Raw genomic sequence first — 25120 nt, forward strand, 5'->3', positions numbered from 1 at the left:
TGAAGATTGCCAGGTAGAATGTAGGCCTGGTAATTAGTTTCCAAAGATGCTAGTAACCCTGAATGTTGTACAAAATATCTTTTGTTCTCTAAATGTTTTGGGCTAATTGACTTTTCTCTTTTAAAAATGTGGGGCAGCCAGGAGTGCTGGCATCTGTCTGTTATCTCAGCTCTTAGGAGCTGGAGGAAGGAGGATCAATGAGACTGCCTCAAGATAAACTAGAAACTCTTGAAAGAGACAGGTAAAACAACTGACTGGGCTAGATATCCATTTTGTGACCCCTGTATTAGAATTTGGAGAAGACCCTCCCGGAGTGCCCCTTTGTTCGGATAGAGACTGGAGGATGAGCACATCTCACCTTCAGGCTGTAGTTGGGAAACCTAGAGAGCCTGAAATACAGTCTTGTCTCCACCTCCTACTGGCCTGGTCCTTTGGCAGATGGCTTCCACTCTGGGCTTCTATTTCCTCACCTTCCTTCCTGCTCTCTGTCTCAGTAGATTCGTCCACAGCAGGCTGTGTGCTGAACTTGACAAACTAGCCGTCTCCAATCAGAAGACTCCTGAGGCTGATAGGCCAAGTGTGCTTTTAGAACTACAGTCACTCACTCTGCCCCCTCCAGTCTCAGTTCTACAGCCTGAGTGAACTTGAATGTTTCAAAGTTTATTGGATTGTGTCATTCTCATAAGTCAAACAGTCTTTAAGAAATGAGAGCCCCAGATCTTTACTGTGATCAAGAAGGCTTTAGGTGAGCTGGTCTCAGCCTGTTTCAGTCTTTGCAGTACTATGACACTGGATCCTGGTACACTGCTCTACTCATACTGGCCTTGAAACACAGCATGCCTTTTGCACCCTCTGGGCTTTTATAGGTACTACCCCTGTGGCTTGAAACATTTAGGCTGGGTATTTACTCCTCCTGTGTTGAGTGTCACTTTCCCACTAGGTTGTAAGCTTTCAGCATACAAATCATAATGTATTCATTGTTTCCACATCAAACACAATGCCTGGCCCACGAATTCCGTACATTGTCCTGAAGTTGGTGGATCTGTGTTATTAGGTTTATGGGAAGAAGCACTCATTCATGGTGTTACTGAGGAGCATAGAAATGGCTGCAAAGGGAACTGTCAACTCTTTCCCTCCTTGGCCTCCTCTGAACCACTGAGGCCTCTTTGCCGTTATCTAATCCCATAGGCACTGTAGGCCAATTTAGGGAATAGCCTCCTAATTACACAGCTTGAAGACCTCATCAGACAGATTGCTTTTCAGAGACAGCCACTTCTGTTATTAAATAGCAAATGATATTCACAGAAGTAGCACCTGATTGGCCACCAGAGTATCTCTTATGAAGCAGGAGGAGGTATTAACTACTTAATTTTTTTCTTAAGAAGTTGGAGTATATTTTCATTTTTCAGCTAAAGTATCTTTGCCATTTCTCTAGTATGTAGTTCCCTGGGTTTTGGAGAAAGCTTAACCAGTGTCTCAGTAGTGGGGTCCATGTACGGGCACAGGGAGGAAGTAGGAGTTAAGCTGTCCTTTGAATTTCTTGTTCTCATCTGGTGTATACATTGAACAAACAGCTCTAACTAAACATTTCCTTCCTCCAGCTTTAGAAGCTGCCCATAGAGTACTGAGGTTCATAGCTTCAAAATGCTGAGCTAATCCTCCTTGTGTTTATAGAATTCCTTTCTGTTTCACGTGCAGTTGGCTTTCTTTCCAAACCTGAACATTTCTGTGTCATGCTGTTGTGACACAATACAGATTTACATGTATAATCTTTCAAAGGCATTGAAGGCAAAACTGTGTTGTATTTGTTTAGCAGATATTCTGCTTGATAAATGGTGCACACTGTTGCTCCCTTCCCTAAACATGCCTGAAGCCAGTTACTGATGGGAAAGAGAAGAAGCGAATAAAAACCATAGCATCATTTGAATAAAGCAAAGAACAACAACAAAAATCAGCAGTCTGCGTAATTTCTCTGTGGAAGAAAGAGAACTGATGTGTGGAAGTCTCTGCTAGGTTGCCAGTCACCTTCTTCCAGCTTCTCCCACACATCAACAGTAAAATAACACAACTGTTGTGTTTTGTGGATGAAGCAACAGGCTCAGGGATGGGAACTACCTCCCTAACTTCATACTGCACAAAGTTCTGCTTGCCATGGAGGCTTGAGCTCTTCTCATCGACCTCCACTGATTCATCAGTATCTTCTGAGTCCTCCAAGCGAGTAGGTTCTGTATGTAGGCCAGGAACTCACTGATGATTAAGAGAGCCTAGTGGTCTGTTTTCATGTACCTTGTATTATAGGGTTTGCTGAGGTGTAGAGAAAGTGGAAGGCCAGTAATTAATATGGTGCTAACAAGGTTGCCTGTTTACCTATCTACAGACATTTTGCTGTTCCTTTTTTATCATGGTGGATTAGGTTAAGAATAGCAAGGGCAGGCATTGCTAATTGACAATGTAACCCTTCTCTGCCTGTCCCCAGATGGGGTCAGTGATCTTTCTCACTGTATACAGTATATTCTAGCAGCCGTAACCAGTGGTTAGTATTAAGAGCAATGCAACTATTCTGCCTTGTGATACCAGTGAGTGTCCCCCTCTAGTGATGGAATGAAGCTAGGATGAGGGGAGGATATTGGTATGCACGTATGCCTTTTGTTTGTTTGTTTGACCCATGAATAGTTTAAACATACTGTTAGGGAAATTATTATAATTTCCTGAGGACTGTGTTCTACCATGTCAAACCAAAATATACATACCTAGGGTAAATTAGAAGAATTACTAATTTAATAATAAGTAATAATAGATGATAAATAAAATAATAGAAGAATTAATTATATTAAAAAATCTCCCTTAACATTTTCTCCTGAATATGAAGACTTAAACTAAAATGTAAAAAATAAAGTTTTGAAGTAAGGTCAGGAGATGCATTTTCTAATAGATTTATTTAAGCAAAATTACTAATATTTGTTAAGTTTTTGGTGCCCACTTGCCTTGTACTTCAGACTGAAAGGGAGCTTGGTGGTTGTAGGGAGAGTTACAAGCAGTGTTTTGTTGTTATGTGGTGAGAAGACTGGGGAATAGGAGATAAGGCTTTCTCTGTGATGTGGGGGTGCTCCCTGTACTCTTGGCAGTATCAATGAATGATTTTGTTAAGGATGACTACTCTCTGTAGAGGGATACTAATTTTATTTCTTTACCTACTTAACCTTTTTTAACTTGACTTCACGTGTGTGAGTGTTTTATCTGCATGTGTATGTACCATGTATATGCAGTTGCACACAGGGGCCAGAAGATGGTGGTGGGTCCTCTGGAATTGGGGTTACATATGGTTAGTAGCTGCCACTCGGGTACTGAGAAACAAACTTAGTTCCTCTGCAGAAGCAGCGAGTGTTACTAACTGCTGAGCCATGTCTCCAGCTCCACATAGGTAGGTAGTGTTCATAGTCGTTTCCTTATGTAATATTACTGAGTGCATTGAGCTTGAGTTCCTTTAAAGAGTGAAGACAAAGTAACAGCACTGGACTAAGTGCAGTTCAGCTTCTCCTTACCCCTGAGAGCTTCTGAAGCTTGATAGGTCATGTCCTTATTACATATTTCTTGGGCCGTCAAGGAATGCTGTCTGTTCTGAAAGGTTTGACTTTACCCTGTAGGCCCCTTGCCTTGTTCACAGTCAGCAGCTGGTGCTTGGTTACATCACAGTTCCCTTTCCAACCCGAGAGTCTGTGGCTGGAGGTGCTGTTTTAAAGCTATAGATTCTTCTTATCTGGGTGTGGTGTTCTAGTTTGCCATTTTGACCTTATACAGGTATAGAATTAAGGCTATTTAAAGATGGAATGGAAAATCTTAGATACCTCCTCTAAAACATTAACAGTGAAGTGCTTAGAGAAATAAGATAGGTATGTGCCACCCTCCATGCCTTTCTGATGTAAAAGCTGCAGAAGAACTCAAAGTCAGGAATTGGCCTTTGCATTCAAGTGTCATGGATCAGCTCTGGAAAAACCTAAAATTTTCTAGAGCGTGTCAGAAGCCTTGTTCTTGTGAGTTTGTTGTCATCTAGTGGAAATCTCTTCTACCCTTTCTGTTGCTTTTAGGATTGATACAAGGCTGGACATTAGAGACTCTGTGTACAAGTGAGTGAGCCTGTTAGAGGAGTCCCTGAGGGTGTTAGGAGGACCACAGTGTTTCAGTGTAATTCGTGCATTAACTCTACCTTTAATATGAGGACTTAGAACGTGGTTTATGCATATACTAACTGCTCTTACTGGATGTTAACAGTGCCAAGCACTGAGTAAGGTAAGGTGCATTAACTCACTCACTGGTCTCAGATTGTGAATGGTCAGATTTATTGTTCAGGGATCCAGGTCCTAGAGCTAGATATAAATGAAGCTTTTTCTGGCTCCAAGACCCACACTGTGACTCCTCTGCCATTCTAACCTTTTGCTGTGCACAGCAGTGGAGGCCTGTGCTCATGCTGAAGTGCGAGTGAGCTTGGGAGTGAGTGTAGATGTGAACGAGTTAAATTTATTTACTCATTCCACATCGGCACGGGTATATTTTGAGTGTAAAATGTCAACTGGAATTTTTAACGTATGAAATCTTTCATCTGTCTTTGCACCGATCTTTGCACAGACCAGCCCTCCTCCCTTGAGGATTTATTGTGGTTTTGATCTGTGTTGCCTCAAACCATTGAAATATTTTCAAAGAAGCAGAGCTGTTTTCTTTTTATTTTTTCTACTCTTTCTTTTTTTCCTTCCGCAATACACTGGTACCAGGAGTGGACATAGTTTGCTATTCAGCTTGATCAAAGCACTCTACACCAGTGTAACTTCCTGATCTTACTGGTAACAGAACTAAATGTTTCCATGTTCTGCCAAGATGGGTTGCCAGTTATCGACAGAGGGCTTGCATCTGGTAATAATTATTTACTAATTCTGTTTACCTTTTGATCTGGTTTTCAGTGTACAGCTGCGGCTCTCAAGGCTATAAGAGAAAGTGGAATGAATCTGAACCCAGAAGTGGAAGGAACACTAATTCGGGTACCCATTCCTAAGTAAGTCTGGCTAAAATCCCTGTATTCCAGTGATGTAGGGCAGTTGCCCTTAGATGGAAACAGTACCTGCAGCACTCTCGGGCCGATGGCTCACTTACCTGCACCTTTTACCCAGGTTGTGCTATAAGATCAGTTTGCTGGTACAGATTTGTTTACCCAGCACCTATGTGTGCTAGAGGCTGGTCTACAGCTTTCAGAACACTTTGTCCTCACGCTTTCTGGCAGGAAAGTTAGGGCACAGAGTCATTATAGATCACATGAAGCAAATTCTAGGAGGAAATAAAAGCCACCGGTATCCAAGTGAGAGCACGTGGTGGGAGGGATAGAGAAAAGGGCAGTTTTAGTGTGGGGGATTCTGTAAGGAGCTGATGTTTCTGCTGAGAGCCTAATGAGGAGGCAGAATCATCAGCCTAGAGGAAACATTCCAGGACGGGTAAGCGGCAAGCAAAGGCCTCAGATCAGAAAGCAGCTTGACACTGTCAACCCTAACCCCATAAATTCCTTGTCAAGTTATTTTTACATTAGTCTTTGGTAACTGAAGAATGAAAGGCATAGATCCAGAGTCATAGTTCTTTTTTGATTTTAAAATGGAGTTTTAAATGATTAAAAATAGATCTTTGGGGGGCTGGAGAGATGGCTCAGTGGTTAAGGGCACTGACTGCTCTTCCAGAGGTCCTGAGTTCAATTCCCAGCAACCACATGGTGGCTCCTAACCATCTGTAATGGGATCCAATGCCATCTTCTGGGTGTGTATGAGGAGAAAGCACTCATATACATAAAATAGATTAAAAAAAATAGATCTTTGTTCCTAAAATCATAAAGGGAATATAGGGCTGATGAGACGGTTCAGTGGGCTAAGAGAAACTCTTGCCATAGAAGCCTGACAATCTGACTTCAGTCCCTGAGCCTGCATAAAGGTGAAGAGAGAAAATTGACTCTACAGAGTTGTCCTTTGGCCTCATATGTAGGCTGTGGCAGCAACAATTCCCTACCCCCAGGTAATAAATTAAAAATACTTTAAAAAAGAAAATATAATACTTGGGAAGTGGGGTCAGGAGGGTCACAAGTTCAAGGCCAGGCTGATCTATACAACTCTTGAAATAACAGACAAGATGATGACATGTTTGAGTAAAGGAAATCTGGTGTGCCTGAAGCTCAAAGAGAGGGTAGAGGGAGTAGGTTTGGACTAGTACTGATGGTGGAGGTTCAGGGCCGTGGGAGGAACTAGGATTTCTTCTAACTGTGAGGAGAAGCCACTGGGTGTGTTGAGGCAGAGGAGTAATGATGATCTTACAGAGCTTCGTGGGTGTCTCTCTCATTGCTAATTAACACAGGGAATTTATGAGACCGAGTAAAAGAACAGTCAACAGACAAAGTTACAGCAATCCAGGTGAAGCATGAGCCATGGTTACACAGCAGAGTAACAAAACCCCAGTTACTGCTACACAGTACTTCACATTGGATCTGTTTGTTTAGCCATTCAACAAATACTAAGTACTAACCATAGGACAGGTCCTTTATTGTGGTACAGCAGTAAACAAGACAAAGCTCCTTGTTCCTCGGAAGCTCACCTGAGAGCTAGTTGAGCAGATAGAGCAAACCGTCAGTGTAGTGTCCGGTGATGCTAATGTCTATGAAGAATCATAAGGGCAAAGAGGTAAGAGAGGGCTGGAGAGACAGCTCAGCGGTCTTGGGGTGAGAGTACTCAACGCTCTTGCAGAGGACCTGGCTTCAGTTCCCAGCTCCTACATTAGATAGCTTACAACTGTATCTTCAGTTCCAAGAGATTTGATATGCCTCCTGGCATTGTCTTAGTTACTATTGCTGTGATAAAAGATCATGACCAAGGCAGGCTGTACGTGGAAGAGTTTCTTTTGGGCCAGTAGTTCCAGGGATATTGGAGTTTGTCACCGTCATAGCTGGAACGTGGTGGTAGACAGGCAGGCATGACCCTGGAAGAGCAGCTGGGAGCTCACGGACAGAAAGCGGGTGTGCACTGGAGGGTGGCAAGAGTCTTTCTGGAACGTCAAAGCCAGCCCCTTCACAGCTCCACCAACTAGGGACCAAGTATTCAAACACAGGCACTGAATGAGGACCAATACCATTCAAACCACCACAGGCCTCTTGAGCACTTGCACATCTATAGTGCACATGAACTCATGTGGGTATGTATACCTACACATAAATTTAAAAATATCTTTTCAGAAAAGTTAGAAAAATTTGGGAGCTTTATAAAAGCAAGATGTATAAAGGAAGGGACATTTGAATGATGGAAAGCAAATGAATGACATCTTCCAGCTAACTAGAAGGAGAAAGAATGACGGGGTTCCATTTGTGTCAGCTTCATTGGTCCTATGATTGGCTCTAAGAGGTAAGCTAGTGCCTTTGAGGCCTTAGTTTCTAAAGCTGGGAGCTCTGCTCAGGTTTCCTTGGTTACGAAGCATCATGATAGCATCATGATTTTTTTTTCTTTTTTTCTTTCTTCTTCTTATGATGAAGTCTTGCTATGTGGCCAGGTATTTGAGATCGTCCTGCCTCAGCCTTCAGGGTGCTGTGAGTACAGAAAGCGGAGTGGACACTGAGCCATGAGAACCAGTCGTAACACTAAGGAAACTAAACTTCCTTGACTGAAAATAGCTCCATTCTTCATACTATATAAAACTTGAATTAACACTCTGCTCTGATATTGTGCAAATTAGGCAGTATAACCTGTACTCAACAGACATGAAAACTTGGGCTCAAGTCCAAGTATCTGTTTACTTGGGAAGTGTCTTCTGAGCATGTGTCTCTGCTGGGGACATTCAGGCCTTATGTTTACCTTTTGTTTGTTTTTAGGCTGTTTGTCAGGTCCCTTGTTTGTATCACCTCCAGCTTGCTTGAGAAAGCTACTGTGGCCCACAGTTTATTGGAAAAAAAAAAAAATGTCCTGAAGCTCTGAGAAAAAGAAATTGCCCAGGATCATATGACTAGTAAGTGGTAGGCAGGATTTGAGAATCACAGTTTTTCTGTTACTCTCTGTTCAGATAAATAATTCTGGAAAGTGCTAAAAGTACTCATGAATATCAGAAGCAAGATTTACAATAAGAAGGGCTGGAGAGATGGTTCAGCATTTAGGAGTGCTTGCTGCCCTTCCAGAGGACCCAAGTTCAGTTCCTAGTACCTTATCAGGCACCTACTCTAGCTCAAAGATCTGACATTCCCTGGCCCCATGGAGTACCCACATATATTTGGCATATGAACACACACACACAATCTTTAAGATTATTTTTAGGGCTAGTACATTTATTCAGAATATATGCAGTGGCAGAGTTTACATTTAAGCAATGTGCTCTTCTGCCTGCCCCGTATGTCAGGCCCCTGAAAGCTCCTGGCAGAGTGGTGTCCAGTGTGTTACCTGTTCTTTGTTCTTAATGCTCACTGTTCACTGAAGTAACAGTGCATGGGGTTTCTTTACTCCCAACAGATCATACGGCCTGTTGTCTCTTTTAACCTTATGAAATCTCTGCCTGTCTTTGTGTACTCTTTTACAAATAATCAACCTAAACACAGCAAGCCACTAGAGCCATGTGGGAGTCACTGCCCAAACCTCATGGGAACTTTGGTCCTTTTACTTTAAAATCAACTTTTATCCCCTCACATGACATAGCTTCCATAATAAAGAACAGACCATTCATTTTTTATCTGGAAAACTACCAAACACATAATTCAGTAAGGGGCCTCATGACCCTGCCACCTTGTCAAAGAGAAGAAAGTATATAAAAAATGAGGTTTGCAGGAGCAGAGGGTTTTGGTCTGTCAACTTTCTCTTGGATTACATCCATTAGCCAAGATAAAATATTGTAAGAACTAATGTAACGAATCCTCGTGTCTTTGAAATTTACAAGTTAAACACACAGATCCTTCAAACTTATATTTGACACACCAAGGGCAGCCGTTAACTCTATCAGGGTTGCAGAGATGCGTGTTATATCAGTCTGATCTTTCAAATAAAAATGTGACAAGCGTTTGGGCTGCTCTGAAGTGAACCCAAGTAAACAGTGAACATGAGCAACACAAATTCATAGCATTGCAGAACCTGGGGACTGTGGAGGGACCTGGCAGACCTGAAGACAGTCTCATCATCTGGGACAGGAGGACGTCGAGGCTCAGCAAAGCGAAGGGGCCTGTGCGGTACTGCAGACAGGAGGCGGGGCCAGAGAATGATGATGCTGACGGCAAGCTAGTCCTCTTGTGATACTCAAAAATCTATTGGTTTGGTTTCTTTGTTTGTTTGTTTTGTTTTTTGAGACAGGTTTTTTCTGTGTATAGCTCTGGCTGTCCTGGGACTCATTCTTTAGACCAGGCTGGCCTCAAATAGCCATAAGTAGCAGGTCTTTTCACTTCCCTTAATCTTGGAAGTTCATCTGTAAAATTAAATTCATGAGATTATTCATGTCGTTCTTGGGAGACAGTGTGATAATGTGCTTGAAGCGGTTGATACTTGGCAGAACCCACTCACTTGATGCTATCAAATGCGGCTGCTTCCTTCATTCCTTCTCACAGACAGGTAAGGGCCTGTTCCCTTTATAGGGATAAGGACATAGAGCCAGGGAACTAAAGCACACCACAAGGCAAGTTTGGGAAGTACGAGAGAATAAGATTAAGTCACTAAGATCAGTTTCTGTTAATAAGATTTCTAGCTTAGTTAGGAAGATTTGCCTTCTCTGGCCATTTGTGACTCTTGTGCCTAGTGGTCATCTGCAAGTTCACTTTTTTGCCCTAACTCCGGTTGTCCAACTGCAGTTCTCCTATAACTGAGCTGCACTGAGCTCCTACCTTACTTCATCACCCTTTTGACAGTTCTGTAAAAATGAGTTTGCTGAGTTCACTGCTCTCTGATCAGTGAAGAGATGGAAGATAAGACTGTAGGAGGTGGGGCCAGGAAGCTGAGTGGTTCTTTTCCTCCTTTTGCTGACAACCCGAGATCAGCTGTGTGGCCAGGGTTGTTTTGTTTGTTTGTTTTGAAACAGGGTCAAACTATATAGTGTTGGCTGGTCTGGAGCTCCCTATCCTATGTAGACCAGGCTAGCCTTGAACTCAGAAATCCATCTGACTCTGCCTCTTGAGCCCTGGGATTAAAAGTGTATGACAACAAGCTTGATGGCTGTAGGAATTTGTCACGTTGTCTTTTCTGGTAAAAATATTTTACTCTGTTCTTCAGGAAATACTGTTGGTATTGTTTTCTCACTAAATGAAGCAGTATGTCCATGTTGTCTATGAAAATTCTCTTTTTTTTTTTTAAGACAAGATGTTACGTAGCCTAGGCTAACCCTAGACTTGCTAAAAACGACTCTGAATGTTTGATCTTATGAGCACCACCATACCTGATTTATTCCTTATTCTGTTTTGTTTTGTTAGTATTTTGAGACAGGGTTTCTCTGTGTAGCCCTGGCTGTCCTGGAACTTGCTCTATAGACCAGGCTAGCCTTGAACTCAGAGATCCGCCTGCTTCCACCTCCCACGTGCTGGGACTAAAGGTGTGCGCCATCACTTCCCAGCTTCTTTATTCTTTTTTAAAGGTTGTTCAGTGTTTATATTTTGTCCTTAGCATTAACTGTTTCCCAAATGTCAGATACCTTGTCTTACATTGTTTTTCTTTCCGTAACTTTTTTTCGTAGATTTGTTTATTTTAATTTAGTTGTATGAGTGTTTTGCCTGCATGTGCGCTGTGTGTGTGCCTGTGCCTAATGCCAATGGCCCTAGTACAAGCAGCGTTAAAGAAGATCCAGATTTGGAGCTATTTCACATCAGGTTTTAGTCTTGCTTCTGTATCCTCGTAAGAGTGCTTTCTGTTTCACATAGTAAAGGTTTTCATAGTAAAGGGTACAGAGATTGATATTTTAACTTTTGATAATATAATTTTCTTAGTTACTGGTTTATTGCTGTGAAGAGATACCATGACCAAGGCAACTTATAAAAGCATTTAACTAGGAACTTGCTTACAGTTTCAGAAGTTTGACCACTAAGGTGGGCAGTGTTGTCAGGTCAAAGGAGCTATTAGCTTCTTCCTGAGCCACAGGCAGAGACAGGACCTGGTGTGGGCTTTTGAAACCTAAAAACCTAGAGACACTTACTCCATCCTAGCCATATCTCCTACTCCTTTCTAAGTAGTCCACCAACTATGGACAAAGCATTCTAGTATATGAACTTGTGGGGGCCATTCTCATTTAGGCCCCACAGTAATAATCCAAGTTATGTAAAAGAAACTATTTTGAGGGCCCAGAGAAATGGTTCTGCTTTTGCATAGGTCCCAGATTGAGCTCCCAGCACACACGTGGTGGCTAACACCTATCTGTAACTCCAGTTCTAAGGGATCTGTTGTTATTTTATGGCTTCTGTGGACACCAGGCATAGGCATACATGCAAGAAAAATATTCATAAACTATAAAATAAAAGTAAATGAATCTGAAAAACATAATTTTCAGTGCTCAAATCAGGATCCACCATCTGCCAGTGCATTTGTATGCCATATTTATTCAGGAATCTTTGACTCTACTTAGACATGTATCTTAAGTTTAGTGAGTACTTTTTCAGTGTACATGATGTTGGGCTGAGGGAACACACATTTAATCACATGTCAGGAGGCTGAGGCAGGCAGAGCTCTTTGAGTTCAGAAATAGCCTTGTCCACATAGTGAGCTTCAGGCCAATCAGGGTTACATAATGAGACTGTGTCTCAAAATGAGTAAATAACTAAAAATCAAGTATGTGAATGAGTTTATCTAAAAAGAAAGAAAGAAGAAACGTACATGAAAGTGAGTTTAGACCAATTTATATGTCCCTGTAGCTACCATTCCACTCAAGATATAAGATAGTTTTATTTCCCATCTCCCTCTTGGCAGGTCATCTCCCACCTACCTGAGTTTCCTCCTCTGATATCAACTACCATCTACTTTTCTAAGAATATAGAAGGGTTTGGTTTTTTATTTTGTTTTGGGCTTTCCTCCCATAAGTAGAAAGCATCCTGGAGAGTTAGTAACTCATCCAGTAGGTAATTGCTGAGTGTGCTCTATATGCTAGCATAGTGTAGAACAGGATAAAGTGGATAGCAGGCTAGACAAAGCCATTCACCATATGGAATGAATGAAAGAATGAAAGAAGGGGGTTTATGGATAAGAAGGATTTTGTCCTCTCTCCTGCAAGTGAGGCGGGGAAGGAACAGGATGGCATGAATGGAGCTGATGAGGATGGTGGTTCAGTCTTGAAGACATGGCTGTCTTCAGAAGCGATCACACAGCAGGAAGCTGAAGTGTGTGTGTGAGAGAGCAAGTACCTGTATCTAACCCTGAACAGAGGAAACCAAGTATAAAGGCTCCGAGGGAGTCTGCCGTGGATATCTGAGAAACAGCATGAGGACTGTGGCTGTGGCAGAGTGCACAAGGGAGACGGGCTCAGGGATGAAGTCAGAGTGCAACAAGGAGGCAAAGCCTGTAAGATTTTACAAACTGTGATGAGGATTTCGTCTTTGACTTAGAATGAAATGGAACCATTAAGGACTTTGAACAGGGGAGTAGTGTGACTTAGGTTTTCTTAAGACTGCTCTGGCTGCTATGTAGAGATTAGTCTATAAGGAAGCAACAGGATCAACCCAAGGACCATTCACACACAGTGATGGCCTTGGACTGGGGTTGATGATGGAGTTGCTGAGAGGTGCGTGGATGTTGGGTGAGTTTTAGTGTTAGGGCCAAGGAGGTGACTCAGCAGCCAACTCTGACAACATTGAGTTCATCCTTGGGATCCTCATAGTGGAAGGAGAGAACCAACTCCTGAAAGTTGTCCACTGAGCTCCACTCAGGAGTAACGCCATATGCATACCCACCCATACACCAATAAGTTAAAAAAGTAATAAAACCTTTTTTAAACTTTTTATTGATTCTTTGTGAATTTCATGTCATGCTCTTCCATCCTGCTCATCTCCCAGTCCCTCTATATCTCCTTCTGCCCTTGCAACCTCCCCCTCAAAAGAGAACAAAAAGTACAAACAGAAAAAAATTTACAGTATACCCTTTAGCCCCAACAGCTTTGCTTGCAGTGAGTTACTGATCTGGTTTGAGGCCTCTGGCTTCTGCTACACCATCCCTCTTGGATAGCCTGTTGTTGCCATGTGTCATGGAGTCTGGCCCTTTCATGCAAATCTATCAGCTCATAGATGGGATAGATGTTGGTTGAGGTGGGCCAACTCCAAGCCCTGGTTCTGGGCACGGGTGTTTGCCAGGTGAGGAGCAGGGCCAGCTCTCCCTTCTGTAGGAGGCGGTGAGAAGCCAGATCAGCTCAGCTCACCCCTGGGATATGTACATGGTTCCAGGGGCAGCCCAGACCACCAAAGTCCAAAGTCCTTTGGTGGTAACATGGGCCACAGACATAGGACATTGACAAAGACCCCTGCTGCAACAGGGCCACAGACCCATACGTGCACAGGCATAGACATCACCATGACCTCAGATGGCAGCGCATGCTACTCATGTTAGACTGTGTTGCTCACCACCCTTGAGTCTCCATTCTGCTTCTCTTCATAGTGCACAAACTGGTCCACTTCTCTTTCTCTCCCATCTCTCTAGCACATACTTGCTCATTGTATCATTATATTGGTACCTGCCATACTCTTTGGTAGCTGGCCTATGGCATTTTAGTGGGAGGACTTGCCTGACATGCATGAATGAAGCCTTGGGTTTGATCCTCAGCCAGCACTGCTTTTTCCCAGGAATGGGGATTAAACAGCTTTCACATGCTAGGCGAATGTTCTGCCCCTGATTTTTATCCCCAGTTTCTCTGCCATGGGAATATATCAGTTTGGATTTTCCAAGAAACACACAGAGATGGAATTAGATGTGTGAGGGATGGCAGGGACTGAGAGACAGTGGGGAGAAGAAGACAACCCAGATCTGACAACAGGTCTAAACAAAAGCATAGGATGAAAGTTATGTAGTACAACTCCGAGGGTGATTCTGAGCAGAGGCTATCCCTGGAGGAGCCCTACTGTAGTCAGTCCTGTGTAGTGAGTGGTTGGGTGTTGGCCAGGAGTAGCTAGAGAGTCTGCTTGGGAATGGTCTCAGCTGAACGTAATGGAAGGTCTGACAGGTTGGAAGCTAGGAGCTGTGGGCATCTGTGCTCCTTAGAGCACATCCTGGGGAGGGCAGTCAGAGTATGCACCTTCCACAGTAGCTGCCTTGTCTGTACAATGAGATTAAGCATCAGTGGTTTGAGGAATAATCAGGTATATCAGGAAATATCAGACTTCTTCCTCGGGGGCCTGAACAAGTACTCAATATATTTTAACTCCTTGTCTTGGACACAGCTTTTTCTTCTTCTTTTTTAAAATCCTGGTTATTTGGGAGTAAAATCAAGGTTACTTTTTCTTTTGCTCACTGATTCTCTTCTAGTCCTTAGTGCTTTCTTTCCTCTTCCTACTAACTGCTCTCCCAGCCTCATATTCATGGCTTTTTTTTTCTTTGCTCTGCTTTTAGGGATGGGAGGAGTTGAGTTATTATGTTGTAATTATCTTGGAATTTAATTTGCTCATGTGCACCGTAGTTTGGTTGTTAATAAGCACTTGGTTATTCTTTGAATATAAATTACAGTGAACAAGACCACTTGGATGGTGTCATAGTTAGGGTTTTATCTCTGTGAACAGACACCATGACCAAGGCAACTCTTATAAATGACAATATTTAATTGGTGCTGGCTTACAGGTTCAAAGGTTCAGAATGTTATCATCAAGGAGAGAGCGTGGCAGCATCCAGGCAGGCATGGTGCAGGAGGAGCTGAGAGTTGTACATCTTCATCCGAAGGAAGCCAGGAACAGACTGAGCCTCCTCAGGCAGCTAGAAGGAAGATCTCCAAGCCCACCCCCAGAGTGACACACTTCTTCCAATAAGATCACACCTTTTAATAGTGCCATTTCCTGGGCCAGGCATATGCAAACCATCACAGAAGATATATCTAAATAAAGTCTAGTATAGATTGGCTTTATGTTTCTGATAAAGCCAGAGATGCTAGCCATCTTCCACATCCAGTGGCCTCTTCCCTCCCAATGCCTCTCATTGAATATTTGTCAACATCAGCTCCCTCTGCTCCTCTGGTCATTGGATGGGAGCTCCGCTGCCTTGCCTGCTTCCTCCTCTTTTCCCCCATATACAAATACATATGATCTCTCCAGGAAGTTTGCCTGTAACAACAGGCTGGATGAGGTGGGTATGATGGTCCCCAGCTTAGTTGGATGAAGAGGAAATTGCTATGCAGCCAGGGAAAGAGCCATGGCAGAGCTAGAGGAGAGCCCTAAGAAAACTAATATAAAAAGTGCTGTGTTCTTGGGCAGGATAATCCAGTTCTCTGCCTATCTACTTTATGTATAAAACAGTAATCACAGCATTTACTCTTGTGACTCTCCCCTCCCCCATCGCCCCCCCCCCCCTGTGTATGTGTGTGTTTGTGTGTTTAGTGAAGTTATACTTGGAATTTTGATTTTTTTTTCTATTTGGACTAGTAATGCACAGTCCAAATAGCTTTATAGTGATCCTGGTAGAGACAGTGAGTCATGGCTCCCAGCCAGCCATGGGGAGAGTGCTGTATTGGCAAGCTGCATGGCCTGAAAGGCTAGGTGCGTGAAGTAGTACATTTCCAAATCAGACTGTCTGTAGTTTATAATGAGCTCGTTAGAACATCCCCCCCATCATAAGTCAAGTTATGTAAATGGGACTAAATGCCTGTGGCACCACAGGTTGCTTTGTTTCACTATTTTGCACGTATCTTTTCGTAGTTGTCTCATTTCTTCCAGCTATAGAAATATCCTTTGAAGTGGCCATAGTACAGAGGAAGCTGGGTTGGAAAGTTTAAAAACTTGCCCAAGGTCACAGATCTTGGAAGAGCCATTTTTCAGACTCGAACCCATCTGCTTCCGGAGTTTGTGTTTTAACTGTGTTAGCTATTGTTCCATTTAGTTTTACTCTGGCTTTATAGCTCTTGTTACAGGGGAGTGTGCATGATTGGCACAATCCAGGAAATGTTGGTAAAGCTGTTTGATTATGCAGCCTACACGTACATAGACATTGATAATTTTGAAAGAAAAAGCACATCAGAAGAAGAAAGCCTGAAGGTCTGACTTGGGCTTGGTGACTTTGAACTGTACTGTAGCATTCGCTGGGTCTCCCTGAGCTTCTGTGCCACCATCCTCTCTCTGCCATTTATTCAGGCCACTCTAGCAGGAGCTTAGGCCTACTGTTTCACCCAAGTCTCTGCTTCGTAATCTATAAAACCCAGGGCATACACTAATGTCACTGAAGTGTTGTGACATTTACTGAGTTAATACAGCATGCGTCAGCTTAGAGCTTGGCACTTGGAAAGAGCTGTGCAGGTGTTACCATTACCGAAGCAGAAAGGATGTTAGAGTCAGATGGTGATACAGTTGAGCAAATGTCACCATAGCAGGATAGCCAGGCTCTCTGTATCTCTTTGTCTTGCTCTATTGTTTTCATACATTTATGTCATTTTGTACATTTACCTATTTACTGTCTGTCTCCCCTTTGCTCAGATGTGAGTACTTTGAGGAGAGGAAGAGCTGTGTTAATTTTATTCATCTATGAAGCCCTAGCCCCTGGAACAGGGTTCAGCATGTAGTAAGTGTGTAATAATAGGACCAGTGTGTGGTATGAATGAGTGGGAGCACCCACTATGTGTAGCCTGCTCTCCCCAGTACTATCTTGTCTTATATAATACATTTATGACAGTCCTCGAGGCCTTGTGTTATAATCCCCTTTTATAGATGAGAAAACTCCAGTCACAGAGGAAGTTCTTTGGATCTCTGTGACTAGTGTCACATAGTAAGTGGGTGTAGGGATGGGTCACCTTTCTCCAGAGCCTAAACTTGAAGTCACAGAGCTGCTCTTCTTCAGTAAGACAGCACCTTTTGGGTTGTTCCCTTGGTGCTGGGTGTGGAACATGCTTGCACATGCTTGGCAAATGCTCTACCACTGATTTATACACTGGCTCTCCATCATTTATTCTTTATGTTATTGACAGCTTAAAGAATTTGTAGCTTAGTTTCTGCATATGCTTTTCCTTACCAGCTTCTACCATTTAGTGTTTGTGGAAGGCAGTGTTTTAAAAACATTTACTTACCGTTGCTTATGGTTTGCATGCCACAGCACATGTGTGGAAGTCACAGGAAAACTTCAGGAGTCTGTTCTCACCGTCCATTGTGTGATCCCAGGAATCACATTCAGGTTGTCAGACTCAGCAGTAAGTTAATGTTCAGAAGGCAGCATTTTTATCCCTCCTCACCCCCAGTCTCGTATTTAATAGATGAGAAACCTCTTTGTACCATCATATTTCTCCCAGATAATTCAGTGAATCAGTAGATTTAGATATGTTTGACAGGCAGGGAAACTGAGATAACGTAGACATGAAAATCTTGGCCTCAAACCTCACTAATATCTTCAGAGACCTGCCTCAAGTGCTCTACCAGAGGACAGCTGCAGACAAAAAGCCAGTGTCAAGGTTACTCAGACTGGCAGAGCAGAGGCTAGAGAGATCTGATCTCACTTGTCCACCATACTAGTGCTTGTGTGTGTGTGTGTGTGTGTGTGTGTGTGTGTGTGTGTGTGTGTGTACGTGTACATGCATGAGCTTCAGCAAATGTAGGGCTTGGGTTGCAGTCCTTCCTGGTTTACTGAGAAGACTTTAAGGAGACTGTTCATCTGGGAGTTGGAGTTGGGACCTCTGACTTTCTTCTTTTTTCTATTAGCATAGGTGGTAGGAATCCTTTCCAAGTGTATGTTTCTCTTTGGTCTGATGTCTTTATGAGACATTAATGTATGTAAGATGGGTTAATGAGAGGGGTGGGGTAGGGTACTTAGAAGCATAGGAAATCTGGCCGGGCTACACAAACAAAAACATTTCCTTCAGGGCTTGAAGCCCTAAAGCACTGAGTAGCTCATACCAGCAGACAAGGAAGCAGGGCATGTGCCTGCTATTGACTGCTGATCTGTGCCACTGGAGGGAAGTCTCCCAGCTGCTCAGGAGGGGGTGACACACTGTCTCTGGAACTGTCAGAGATATGTTTTCATATGCTGTTCTCTAGAATGCAGCTGCCTTCTTAGCAGCTACCTCTGCTTTTGGAGCAGAAGTCATGGTCTCTGCAGCCCCATTGCCTGCTGCTGCCCTCCTGTTTTTTTCTTTTCTTGGTTGTACAGAGTATTGAACCCAGGACGTCCCACATGCTAGAGCCAGTGCCCCTCCATTGAGCTATGTCCCAGCCCTCTTTCTAATTTTTGTTTTGAGACAGGGTCTCACAAAGTTGCCCAGACAGGCCTTGAACTCTCTGTAGTTCAGGAAGCCCTTGGACTTGGCAGTCCTCCCGCCTTAGCCTCCCAGGTAATGGAGATTACAGGCTATGCCACCAGCTTGGCCCTCTGGTCTTATGCTTTGCTCTCTCATCCATCCTGGGCCAACGCTTAAGGAACCAAACCCTTTTCAAGTGTTCTCTCCCTCACCACTCATATCCTATTGTCCCTGAGCCTGGAGATTCTGTGGTTAGAACAATTAGTGCAGCCATCCTGTGGAGCACTCCTGCGGTGCACATGTGCTGGCAGTGTGCCAAGCCCTTGCCGCCCATCACTTCATTTACCCCTGCATCCCCCTCCTAGCAGTAGCCTTCTAAGCATGAAGAAACTGAGTTTGGAGAGGTTGGGTGTCCTATTCAGAGTTCTGAAGCCAGCAAGTGGCAGAGCTCTTGGATTCCACTGCTAGCCTTAAAAGCACATCTTTCTGTGTTTAATACCACCTTCTAAGTGACCAAAAACATCATAAGTGGGTTTTGCTGTAATGATCCAACTCAACAGGGATTTCCCTCAATAACTTCATACATATGTCCCATTTGGTAGAAACAATGGAAAGTATCATTTCAGCCAGTGGGTTTCTCTATGTTGGTTAGCAGCGGGGCATGCCCTCTACTTATTGTTCATGAGAACATGCTCAAGGAATTCTGCAGGCAGGCCCCCATCCAGGATGTTACTGGAAGACCTGCCTGGCGGAGTTTATACAAACAAAGTATGACCCTGCCGGCTCAGCCAAAACCCCTGCCTCCGTGCTGGGAGGCTCTGTGACCCTAGCGGAAAAGGCCGCTGTCTTCATCACCCAGCCAAGAGGCTGCAGGGTGGGTCCCCAGTTTCCCCTGTCCTTAGATATGGTATGCATGTTGTTGTCTATACAAAATACAGGTCTAGTTGGGTTTCCTTTGCCTCCTGAGCCTCTGTTATGGTGTTTGATGTTGTTTGTAGGAACAATCTGCTAGGGCTCCACTCCTTAAAAAACCCAACAAATATAAAAAGCCAAAATGGTAAGCTGGGCTGTGGTTGTGTACGCCTTTAATCCTAGCACTCAGCAGCAGAGGCAGGCAGACATCTGAGTTTGAGGCTAGCCTGATCTACAGATCAAGGTCTAAGACAGCCAGGGCTACACAGAAAATCCCTGTCTCAAAATAAAAACAAATACAAAACCAAAAATGTAATTAAAATACCATTACTTAAAAAAATACTTGTCATTTTAAGTGTTCAAGCATTTTGTCCTGTGAAACTGGAACTGTACATGCTGAAGAGTTATATAGACATACGCATAGTCCCTGGGAGCCATTCTGCTCGCTGCCTCTGCCTGCTTTAGAAACCTCACATAGACGGAGTCATACGGTGTTTGTCCATATGTGTATCACAATCAGAATCACAACCATCTTGAAGGCTAAATAACGTCTAGCCCAGTATGACCTTGAAGGGCCTGTGTAGTCTTTAGCCCTTCCAGCCTCCTCACTTTGGATAGTGTTTGTCTCCCACTTTCTTCAGTCTCTGAGAAAGGACCGGGCCTGCCTCTTCTGCAGTATGTATCAGCCAGCACGTGATGGAGCGTGGAGTGTAAGGGGCTCAGAGAAACAATGTGGAAAAACAATGTGCACCAGTTTCCAGTGGCCACTCAGACGCCTGGGATACAAGCATGAGTACACTCCCAGAGTCCCGTGAATGTGAGCTGCAGATGATCAGATGCATATTAATCATTGCACTGGAAAAGGATTAGGGTATTTCCATAATATAATGTGGTATGTTTCTTTTTCTAAAACAGATGTGCCCTTGTTGCTTCATGAGGAAATAATTAAATGTGTTTGATTAAGACATCCATAAGCACTCTGATGTATCTGAGGCTACTGTGTGCTGCTGCCTCTCAGTCCTCTGTTTGTTATATCTGCTTCTCTGAGCTGCTCTCTGAGATGTCATTTTTCATCTTCTTTGATGTAAAGAAACTGAGGTTCAAAGACAAAGTAGCTTTGTCGTGGATAACTGCCTTCTGGGTGACAGAGATGGTTAATAAAATGGGGCTGTCTACTCTGTGCTTGCTCACAGTACACGCTCAGTATCTACCAGTGCATCTGCCCTTCTTCCTGTTGGCACTTCCTCTGTGCAGTGTTCCCAGCTCCTCTCACCCGTTCCTCCTTCTCACTCCTTTCCCCTACACAGTTTTTGACAGTTGTCAAAAAAAACTAACAGAAATGTTTTTTGACAATGTTTGTAATAGTTATACACTGCTACCCTTAGAAACTGATATTAATGGTGGTAATATAGCATTTATGTAAAATATAATGTATTAAGGCAATGCCACATATAATGATTTATATATGTATATATCTATATCCTTTTATTTTTGAACAGTTTTAAAGTCCCAACTCATGGTTTTTAAAATTCGTGGGTTTTCCCCCTCCCATTTGAAATATAAACAAAGTAGTGAAAAGTAAGTTAGCTTTTTTTATTAAATTTTTCTCAGCAGTGGGATAGCTATTGCAAATTATGAATGAAACACAAGATTGAAGTACTTCAAGAGGACCTTTTTGGAGAGGTTTAAGATGTTTCTTCCAGCCTTAGCTCCACTTCTTTTCTGCCCCTCCTAGTATTTCAGCAGGATTAGGTTTTTTGAATCACTGGATCAAGTTTTAATTTTCCTGTTCCTTTCTTATACTGACATATGCTTTGGCAAAACAAAAAAGAGACCTAAACATGTCAGCATGATTTTTGCTCAGTGAATTAAAAACCATAAAAGTAACAAGATCAGATCCAAATCCCTAAACTCCTGACATGGTGGTTTTGCCCTTTTCAGCCCAAGCTTCATATTACGGCTTTGAAAGCTTTCTGCCTGGAAGCAAAAGTTCATGATTTATTTGAAATAGATTACAAGGATACAGGCCAGAAAGAACTAGGTTTGAATCCCAGCCCTGTCACTCAAGCTCGTGGCCAGTCACTTTCCGTCTCCGAGACGCAGTTTCTTCTTGAGAAGAATGGGACTCTTAATTTGAGGAGGGGTTTATAGGGGTTAGTGAGATCCCTAACTCAGCTGGCTGCTTTGTCTTCAGAGGTTCTCTTTACTTTCTGTCGTGGGAGAAAGCAGTGTGTGGATGCCATGACATGTTTAGCATATACTTTCGCTGGTGCACACTGAGCGTGTTCCCAGAACTTGGGGTTGCACTTCCTTAGGCTCCTCAGGATTGTTGATCTGAGGTCAAGAAGCATTGCCAATGGTGCCACTTCAGAGCATTTTGTTGTAATAAACGGACCAGTGGCCTTTCAGAGAGGCCACTCCAGGTTTGATGTCACATACCAAACTGGGATTGACAGTTCATGCCCAGTAGTCATAGCACTCAGGAGATTGAAGCGGGAAGATCATAGTTTCAGAGTGAGAATGGGTGACATAGTGAGACTTTCTCCACCCCCCCCCAAACAGCAACAAAGATTCTATACTTGGTTAGACCTCATTTTCTTCACATGTAAAAATGGGGTTTGTGCTGACCAGTAAGTACTATGTTGACTTGATAAAAGCTATAGTTACTGGAGAGAAGGGAGTTTCAGCTGAGAAAATGCCTCTATAAAATAGGGCTGTATGCCAGCCTGTAGGGTGTTTTCTTAATAAATGATTAACGAGGACCACAGTAGTCCTGGGTGCTATAAGAAAGCAGGCTGAGCAAGTTGTGGTGAGCAAACCAGTAAACAAAGCAGTAACCTCCATGGCCTCTGCATCAGCTCCTGCCTCTAAGTGTCCTGCCCTGTTTGAATTCTTACCCTTATTTCCTTCAATGATGAACAATGATAATGAAATAGATTTTACTCTTTAGATCTAGTGAGGTGTATTAGTTAGGATAGTGTAGATAATGCTGCAGTAACAAGCAATCTTCATATCACCATGGCTTTCACTGTGTTTCACATATCATCAAACATTTCACTGTGGATTGTAACGGCTGAATGAATTTCTCAAACTATGTGTTAGGTGCTGTTCTTTATAGTCATCCTATATGTGTTATGCTGGGCTGTGGTGTAGGTTGTCATGGCGATTCAGTGGGAAATAGGAACTGCTGTGTGTGGTCAAACGTCTTTCTTTGTCGTTTCCATCTATCCTTATGATGAGGATGCTGATAATATAAACTGACACTTACCTGGGTGTGGCATGCTCTTAATCCCAGCACTAGGGAGGCAGAGACAGTTAGACCTTCGTTTAAAGCCAGCCTGGTCTACAGAGCGAATTTTAGGATGGCCAAGGATACACAGAGAAACCCTATCTGGAAAAACAAAATGAACACATTAAATCAAACGTGTCAGGGTCAGTGCTAAATGGGTCACATGCTTATCTTACTTAGTTTCTGTAGACATTAGACAGCTGGGGATTTTGAGGAGAAGACATGTCTGCATCTTGTAAGTAGCTTGGTTGAGTTTTGACTCTGGGTCTGCCTAACTCTCTAGTTCCTTAGTGTCTTGTACTTGCTTTTACCTGATAACTCACCAGGACCAAGCATATCCATTGACATCTGTCAGCAGTGTGAAGGTCACGAGCGTGGGTCAGAGTAGTAGACTATTGGGCTAGTGAACGGAATAGTATGAAATTCTTCTTGGTTGTAGGTCAGCATCTTACTAGAAAGAATAATTTTGCTGAACTTGTGTATGTGTGTCTTTTTCAGAGTAACCAGGGAACACAGAGAAATGCTGGTGAAACTGGCCAAACAGAACACCAACAAGGCCAAAGAAAATTTACGAAAGGTTCGCACCAATGCAATGAATAAACTGAAGAAGTCAAAGGACAAAACCTCGGAGGACACTATTAGACTCATCGAGAAGCAGGTACTGTTGCCAACAGATGGAGCATCTATGTATCTCACCCACGGAATCTGTGTGCTCATGCCTGAAGCAAGGGCAGCAAAACAGAATGCTCTGGTCATTTAATTCACACGATCAGCACTGCATCTCTGTTCTAAGACTAGCCTGGTGGTAGACCCTGGAAGGACTCACGGGAACAGATACAGTGCTGTTGATCCTTGATTGGTGCTAGGCTCTGTGCTGGATATTTTATTTCATCACTACAAAACCGAATTAGAGGCTGCAGATATAGCTCAGTGCCTTCGTTCACCAGTCCCTGGGTCCAGTCCCCATTGCTGAAGCAGCAGCACCTCAGAGCTGTAAGGGACAAAGAAGAGGCCAGGTCCAGGGAAGTAAGGGGACCTTTGCAAACTCTGTTGCTCACAGTAGTAGAAATGGAATCCAAACCTAGACAAACTGACCCTAGAGCTAATTGCTTTGCTTTTTGACTGCCAAGGAGGGAACGGCTATGTTCTCTGTGTGCTGAGTGCTGATACTCTCGGAGGGAAGAGGTGAGAGACCAGGGGCCAGGTAGCTCATGGTGTGCAGAAGTGTAGTCTTTAAAGTTTCCACTTGGGCCTGCAAGCCCATAGGTCTTCCCCCCAACCCTCCAAATAGGGCTTCTTTGTGTAGTCCTGGTTGTTTTAAGAACTCACTCTGTATACCAGCTGGCCTCGAACTCACAGAAATTTGCCTGCCTCTGCCTTCCAAGAGCTTGAATTAAAGGTGTGCACTACCTTTGGTTCTGCAGGCCTTAATTCTAGGATGAGTCTAGGTGATGAATAAGAAAACAAAGTGGTCACATCGTAAAAGGTACCGGTTGCTGTTAATTAGATTTCTCACCCAGGCCCAGACAGACCACACCAAACACGGTTCCACGTGGAGAGGTTTAATAGAACGGGATGGGGCAGGGGTCAAGGCCGGGCGAAGAGAGGAAGAGAAAAAGAGGAAGAGGAGGAGGGGTTTTGGTCTTTTGTAGGGGTAGTGACATCACTTGCTCCCAGGTGGAGATGGGATTTAGAACTGATGTCTTCTGGGAATGCTTTGGCTGTTTCCATGGCAATTGATGCGCTAGGTTCCTGTCACCTGTGGGTGGAGCCATTGCTGGAGGAGGGGGCTATCCTAATGCCAACACCGGTGAGGAGTTTGAATGTGAACATGCCCAGTGTGGCCTCACGTCTGCATCAGTTACCAGTAGCCACAATTATCATGCACAACTAGCTACCCAAAATGGGATGGTGTAGAAAATCCACATCATTTCTTACTCTTTCTGCGGGGAAGCTGGGTGTAGCTGTTCCAGGTTGGGCTTGTGAGCTCAGCTTCACATTCCAGGTTGGGCTCAAGTGTGTGTCTCACAATCTTCCAGTCAACAAGTGCCCAGAGCATCCTTTCTTGGCAACAGCAGGCCCCAGGCCAGTAAGTCCAGCCACCTAAGCTCATTTTAAGGACTCACTCTTGCCCTTTCCCATTGGCTAAGCTTGTTATTCAGCCCAAGACAGACAGCACTGTTGCTAAGAAGGATATACTTCATAGAGGTCTGAAGGATGTGTGTGAGTATTTGATGACTAATACTTTACCCTTAGGAAATGAAGGTGTCTGGGACTTAGGGGGTGATTCAGTCAGGAGCACATGTTTGCTGTACAAGAATAAAGACTTGAGTTAGATCCCTTAGAACCCACATGAAAAGCTGATCATGGAGGGTTTGCCTGCAATCCTAGCAGAGGGTTTGGAGAGGTGCGGAGATAGGAACCCTGGGCCTCACTAGCCAGAGATTCCAGCAAAGGGGAGCTCCAGGTTCAGTGAGAGACCCTCACCCAAAACTCAGTGTGGAAAGTGATAAAAAGGCAGGGTCTTCACATTTGTGTGTCCATGTGTATACTTGTACCCAA

At 43.5% G+C, this 25120-nt stretch overlaps 1 protein-coding gene across 1 annotated transcript in view; it reads left to right on the top strand.

Annotated features, from left to right (window-relative positions):
- The window catches only part of MRRF (mitochondrial ribosome recycling factor), a 52794-nt gene that overhangs the window by 17213 nt on the left and 10461 nt on the right, over positions 1 to 25120 (top strand). The window contains exons 5-6 of the mRNA XM_080927923.1: positions 4953 to 5044; positions 23057 to 23216. Coding sequence (XP_080784049.1) covers positions 4953 to 5044; positions 23057 to 23216 — 252 coding nt within the window. The remainder of the gene's footprint in view (positions 1 to 4952; positions 5045 to 23056; positions 23217 to 25120) is intronic.

This window comes from Micromys minutus (assembly GCF_963924665.1).
Source record: "Micromys minutus genome assembly, chromosome: 13".
In the NCBI taxonomy this organism is placed as follows: Eukaryota; Metazoa; Chordata; class Mammalia; order Rodentia; family Muridae; genus Micromys; species Micromys minutus.